This window comes from Corvus hawaiiensis, chromosome 10 (genome assembly GCF_020740725.1).
Source record: "Corvus hawaiiensis isolate bCorHaw1 chromosome 10, bCorHaw1.pri.cur, whole genome shotgun sequence".
NCBI lineage: Eukaryota > Metazoa > Chordata > Aves > Passeriformes > Corvidae > Corvus > Corvus hawaiiensis.
Window position 1 is genome coordinate 11111779 of NC_063222.1, and position 6710 is coordinate 11118488.

Consider the following 6710-nt stretch of genomic DNA (forward strand, 5'->3'; position numbering starts at 1 on the left):
TTTGTACTTCGTTAGACACTGCCTTGCCAAAAAATCATCCCCACCCCACTTAGCCCAGATGAGATGCTGGAGAATACCACAGGGAATACCACTTTTAAACTATAATCCTGGAAATGAGCTGTCCCAGTGAAAACCACATCTGACTCACAGAGTTATGCAAGCACATTTCCTTCTGTAAAAGAGCCAGAACCTTTCCAGACCATCTACTGCCGGTCATAACAGGAGCTCAAGAGACATTTCAAGTGTCCAGATATTGTGCTGAATAATAAAGGTTTTCTGTGTATTTATGTGACATGTAATGGTCAATTCATAAAAAAGGAAATAATATTTTTATCAGACAAAGCAGTGCTGTTCCCCACAGGGGAGCTGTCTGCCTGCCTTGCCTTGGAGCCTGGCTTTTTCTTTGTGGTTGCCATTGTGAGAGATGGAGGGGGACTCATCTGCAGAGCTTCCCAGCTACTCCAGCAGAGCTTTCCAGAGCTCACAAATGAAGGTTCCATTTTGTATTTTTTTCAGAGCTTCATCATAGAGCCTGTCTGGACAGAGCATTTATGTTCCTCATGCTGCCAAGAGACACTGATACATCTCTTAATCATGTAAGGCCCAATTTTCAGTTGTAGGTAATGCAATTATTACACTGATTGACTTCAGCAAGCTCTTTAGGTACCCCCTGCCCTTAAGGGTAATACCAGCTGATGTTCTTATGGCCCAGAAAACCACAAGTTTATGCTAACAACTTAATCTGTAGGAAAAACAATATATTTCAGAAGAGTCATATGTAGAAGTAAAAAAATGTTTCCAATTAGTATGACTTTATCAACTCTCACAAAGAAACACAGTCGATTGTCCAGAAATAATTTATTCATCAACAATAAAACACTGAATAGAAAAAGCCTTGTAAATTAAACTATATATATATATAATGCTTTATTTTTTTATTCGGTACTGCACAAAAACCACTACAGACAGTAACAAAATAATCCAATTAATCTTAAAAATTTCAAATTATAATTGTCACTCTTCATTTATCATGTTTTATTAACAATGCAAAGGTCATTTGTTTACATACTATACTTTTACTTGATATCATTAAATTGTTTCTTAAAACACTTGAAGCAATTTGTTGTTTGCCCCATAATTTATAACATGTAAGTATATCAATAAACAATATAACAGCTCTGAGAAAGATATGCGGACTGTTCAATGGTAAATAGTCTACCATAGGTTGTTTAGTGAGAGAGCAGGAATAAATCACAACTGAATTGGGATAGAAGTCAACACATTGAAGAGAAATAGTACTTGGGGAACAATTACATGTTTTCCATTGCTCGCTTGGTAATGTGATCTCTTTCAAGTTCTGATTTCTCCTGTTTTAGATACTCCAGCACCTTGGCCAGCATATCCTCATCCAGGTACTGCTTGGCTTGTGTGTCATCAGCTTCCCCGGCCATGGAGAGCCTTTTGCTGAGGGAAGCCAGCTTGGCAGCTTCCTGTGGTCCCAGCTGGTTTAGGTGCTCTCGGATGGTCTGCTCCAGGTGCTCCTCTTCCTGCAGATTGCTCTCAGAAGCTGGAGCTGAGACTCGTTTCATCTGGTTTGTATTGATCACTTCAGGGTATTTTGCCAGCACCTTTGCCAAGTAATCAGCCAGTTCTTCGTCCTTCTCATCCAGTTTCTCATACTCCATTTGTCGCCTTTCCAAATCGTTCATCCAGGAAGCTTTAGGGAACAGGTGTCCTTTCAATCTTCTAGGAATGTAAGACAGTCTTGGCAAATCATTCTCTTGATTAAGACGACTTAGTAAGTGGGAAGGATTCTGATTAGCTAAATTGTCATTTCCCAGAAGGCTGACAATATCTTCAATATTGAGGTCTTCGGGTAGATTTTCTGGAATAAGAGGCTGCTTCACATACCCATTTTTAGAGTTTATATTATTTTTAAATATATCACTCTGTCCTAGATTGGTTTCAGTTATCTCGTCGAGGTCTTCTGGGAATTCCATTTCCTGCTCAGCTTCCAACCTTTCACTCTGAAGCTGCTTTTTTTCTCCAGCTTTCAACATGTCTATCAAATCCTCAGGAGGAATTTGCAAATTCCTTGAGATTTCTATCAGCTGAGCTATAGACTGAGGATCAAACTGTTTATCCAAAAACATGGATGCTCTTTTTTCCTCTAGTTCTCCTCCAGTCCTTAATTTCCTGTTCCCAGCACTACTACCCATCAGCCTCTTCAGGTAATAATTCATTAGCTTTGAAACATCCTCTGACATTTGATCTTTATTTTCTCTTCTTATTTCATCCTCAAGGAAGCTGGGTTTTCCTGATCTTTTCATTTCCTCATCAATCTCCTCTTCATGTTTATCAATTTCCTCTTTGCTATCTTTTATCTCTTCCTGGGTTTGGCTTTCCACTTTTTCCTCTATGGGATTCCAATCTTCTCCTCCAACCACATCTTCATATGCAATGTTATTCACTTTATACACATCATCTTCATCATCTGTATACAGTTTCTGGTCCTCATCCAGCCTTTCTTTCTTGTGGTTACTGGGTCCTGCCATCTTCCCCAGCTCCTGGAACACCGACTCCAGCGTGGCAAGGCTCTGGGGGGTGTATTGCTCTTCCACGATTTCGTTGGTACGCTTGAAGGGACTGTCTCTTGAACCATCTTCATAGTGCCCAAGTGGCATTTTGAGGTACTTTTGCCACCTCTCAGGCCACTTGTAAGCCTCATAATCATCAGTTAATCCAGCTGGAAAATTGTTATCTGAACTCAGACCGTAAGGTTTATTCTCCTTTGGGCCAGCCTTTGACTCCTTCTCAGCTTGCCGCAAGGCTTCTAGCATTACCTTAACCCATTGGGACTCCTCTTCAGTCAAAGAATCCCATACGTTATCTGGGAGGTGAAGCTGATCCTTGCTTTCTTTCTGTGGCAGGAGGTATGGGACACTTTGATAAGAGTTGTAATCAGGGCTGCTTTCTCCCTTGTTGGTTTGCTTGCGAAGGTCTTCTATGTATTCCAGTGCTTTGATCATATCGGGATTTGGGAGCCTTTGTAAGTTTTTCATTGCATAGTCTGGTTCTTTCTGAAGCAGCTGGTGCTGCTGGAAGGAGGCTGCATCAACCCAACAGATTAGGACAAAGAAAAAGGTGAGAGCACAGGTTGCTCCAGGCTGGAAGATTTTAGTTTCTGCCATATTTAAAATATTTCCTTTAAACAAAGAAGAAGAAGAAAAAAGAAGCTGTTAACACATGGAGACAGGCTTAGGAAACAGAACTATGCAAGAAATTTCTTATCTCTATGCTCCAACATTAATTTTCCAATGGCAGCACCAAAGTACAAAATACCAATCCTATACAACTTGTGAAATGCCCCTAGACATATCTAGATGTCGCTTTGATCTTGAGAACAAAGCACCTAAATGACAAAATCAGTGTATCCATACATTTAAATGCTGTTCGAAATAGTAACATTAAAACTACAGACAGAATTATTTTGTGAGATTGCTCCATAAGGCATCTAATTTCATGCCAGGACAATGCTGCTGAATGGTGCTAAACTGCAATAAAATTAATGTGATGAAGTGGAGAACATGGCATATAAAATTACTTGCAAGTTTATTTCTGTCAGTACTGATAGTACTGAAGCTACTGAAGCTACTACTTCCTTTATTTTGCTATTTCATTAAAAAAAAAAAAATTGTATTACAAGTGAATATCAGTTAATGACTCTATGAGTCATCTTCCTAGGGCAATGATCCTTTATATGAGAGGAAAACTAAAATTTATCCTAAAGGTACAAAATAATTTTACCAACTACTTTAAAGCCCATTTTGGAAAGGAGCTCGAGTAGGTAGGTTGTGAGTGGTGATTTCATTCATTTGCTTATTCATTCACTTCAGCAGAAACTGAGTCAGGTCCCAGGACAGGCAGAAACATGACCATTGGCAAATTTGATTAGAACAGATCAGTAGAAACCCACGTCTGCCCAGCTTACACCAGAGAAAAATAAACTCTGGAACAGAACTGGGAAAAATATGCCTCTGACAGAATTAAGATGATTACAGCATCACTGTGCATGAGGATGCAGCTGCAAAAGCCCAGCCTTGCAGGGAGCTGGGCACCCTCCACACAGCACAGGGGAAAATTGCCATCAGTTGTTTCCTAGGACATGCTCAGGCACTGGTACACTGGGGCCACAGGACAGATTAGACTCTTTTCTGATCCAGTTACATTAACAAATAAAGTACAATAATGAGAAAGGAATGATAAAGATAGAAACTGCTTTGATTAATTGACCTATTTTGGTTCCTTTGGTTTTTGGCTTGGTAAAAGCATCCTGGTGGTTCATGACAGCCTGAAAGAGCTGTGTACACCAGTGTTTACCCACGGCTGGAAGTACAAAGTGAGCATGAATATGCTCATTTCAGCTCACTTGTAGATTTTTTCGCTCAGTTTTTGTCCTTAACATAATGTGACTTCACTAAATAATTAAAGCACTATCAGTTCAGACAGCTGCTTATTTTTCCCCCCTCAGTATGCATGAGCAGGCTAATAGGCATAATAGCAAACAATTTCCCCAAACATTTCTGACTTCAAGCCTGGATACATTTGAGCATTGATTTCACAAAGGATTAGTTCAACAGCTGATTAGAAGGTCCCACCCTCCATGTCTGAGTTTGCCCTGAGACAAAGCCAAGACATTGCTTCATTTTCTGTCACAGAAATGGCACTAGCCCTGTACATAAATGTATATCTCCATAAAATAAAGCAAAACAAAAACACCTAGTTTGCTATTTCTGTAGCATATGTGAAATTAATACTTTTCTTTTTCAGCAGAGACTAACAGAATTAGTTTGATTAGCACATGAGAAACTGCCCTTTCCAAGCAATGGGGGAAGGGAGAGTCATTCTGTAATCATCTGCCAAGCACCTCCCACTCACGAAGACCAGGAACTCACCCTCCTTCGCTGCACACAGTTTGGATTGTTACAGGCTTTGCAAGAGCATCCCACTAAAATCAAAATGTGTGCAGCCAGGCAAAGTTACTTTAGTGTTCCACAAAGATGTTGCTCAACTGGGTAATTCCTTTACCGGAATAACAGATCACTGGTTCCTCTCTACATATTTTATACACATTTGCCTCTAGGTCAATTTTTACTTCTAATTTACTGGTAGATGATATTTGAAAGCCTTGCCAAACAGATTTGGGAATGATTTCTTTTAAAACTTTGAGTTCAGGTCGTAAATCTTGTCATTAAATATATTGCGCCACCCAAAGTAAGAGGACCCCTCCCCAGTCTTTCAGAATTTGATTCCACATTTGATTTTTAAAAAGGACATTTTAGCCTATCTTTAGGAAATATTGTAAACATTCTCTCCTGTGCCTCTCAAAGGACAATATGCTAAAACAGCTCTTTTGTCTCCAGATCAATAACTGTGAAGCCAGTCTAGATGGAGAGCATATTTTCTCCTCTATTAGCACCTAACAAACAGGAAAATCACCTTTTAGCCAACAAATGAAGATGAAGAAGTTCCTCTTTACAAAATGAGGCAATCATGATCCAAATTTAACACATACAAAGACAATACAGACTGAAAAAAGTTCCCTAAAAAATGGACACAGAAAATATCTCCTTTCTGGGATGTTTCCATGGTAGCAGTAATTTGCTCTCTCGTTCTCTTAGCAGTTGTTTCTGATGTGACTCTACTGTTTCCAGTGAAATTTTGCTATGAAAACTCATACGTTTTTCCTATAGATGTGTCCCTGCCCTGAAAGTCTTAGGTGAAACGTAACAGCAGTTTTCCATAACGAAAATAAATATATCGTGCACTCTTCCTCCCTTATTTTATTTTTTTTTTCTGCAATAAAGAACACAACTGCAGTGAATTCATCTTGTTTAAAAGCATCTCTAACCCTTTACCCTGTGGAAGGGACTGAAAACACAAACAAAACAGCAACGAAGGGTAAAAGCCCAAACCCACAGCAGTTCTGGTGAGTATAATGACTGTTTGCGTACGGATACATGTGGGAAGTAACTCGGAGGGTGTTTGCATCCGAGGGAACCCCCCGCCCATCCGCTGAAACGCCTTGTCGCCGACCCGGCATGACTGAGTGCCATCGCTCCCGGGAGCGCTCTGCTTCCCGTCTGAGCCACGGGCGGTACTGACAGCACATACATGGAATATCTATAGTGATAGAGCTACATTTTATAGAGATGTGCTCCCTTGCGAGCGCCAGCCCCGGCAACGCCGGCTCTCGGTGCGACTTCACCGCTCGCTCGGTGCCCGATCCCCCACGCACATCCCTACATCCCAACATCCCTACAGCCCTGCAGCCCTACCTGCGCTGCCGCCGCTCCGCCGCTCCGCCGGCTTCAGCACCCGGACAGCGCCCGCTTATACCGCCCTCGCCGCGCGTCACGGCTGCGCCCCGCCCCGCCCCGCCCGGCCGAGCCTCCGCGGGACCCTCCGCGGGCGGAGCGACCCCCGAGCCCGCAGAGGGCGGGCAGACACCCGGGCGGGTAAAACCGGCAGCGGAGAAAAGGGGGAAGAAGAAAAATCGGGGAGAAAAGTGAAAAAGAGGAAAAAAGCCACGAGGAAAACCAAGAAGATAAAAGGGAGGCAAGGAAGAAAGAAAAGGGAAAGGGAAAAAAGGTTTAAAAAGGAAAAAAAAAAAAAAAAAAAGGGAGACGTCATACAGCCAGTGCCTTCTG

General features: G+C 41.7%; 1 protein-coding gene across 1 annotated transcript; it reads right to left on the reverse strand.

Annotated features, from left to right (window-relative positions):
• Positions 1 to 841: 841 nt before the first annotated feature.
• On the reverse strand, positions 842 to 6441 carry SCG2 (secretogranin II). The gene is made up of 2 exons (XM_048314777.1): positions 6339 to 6441; positions 842 to 3205 (listed from the first exon to the last, which is right to left on the reverse strand). The coding sequence occupies exon 2, from the start codon at positions 3189 to 3191 to the stop codon at positions 1311 to 1313; it is 1881 nt and encodes a 626-aa protein (XP_048170734.1). The 5' UTR covers positions 3192 to 3205; positions 6339 to 6441; the 3' UTR covers positions 842 to 1310.
• Positions 6442 to 6710: the final 269 nt, after the last annotated feature.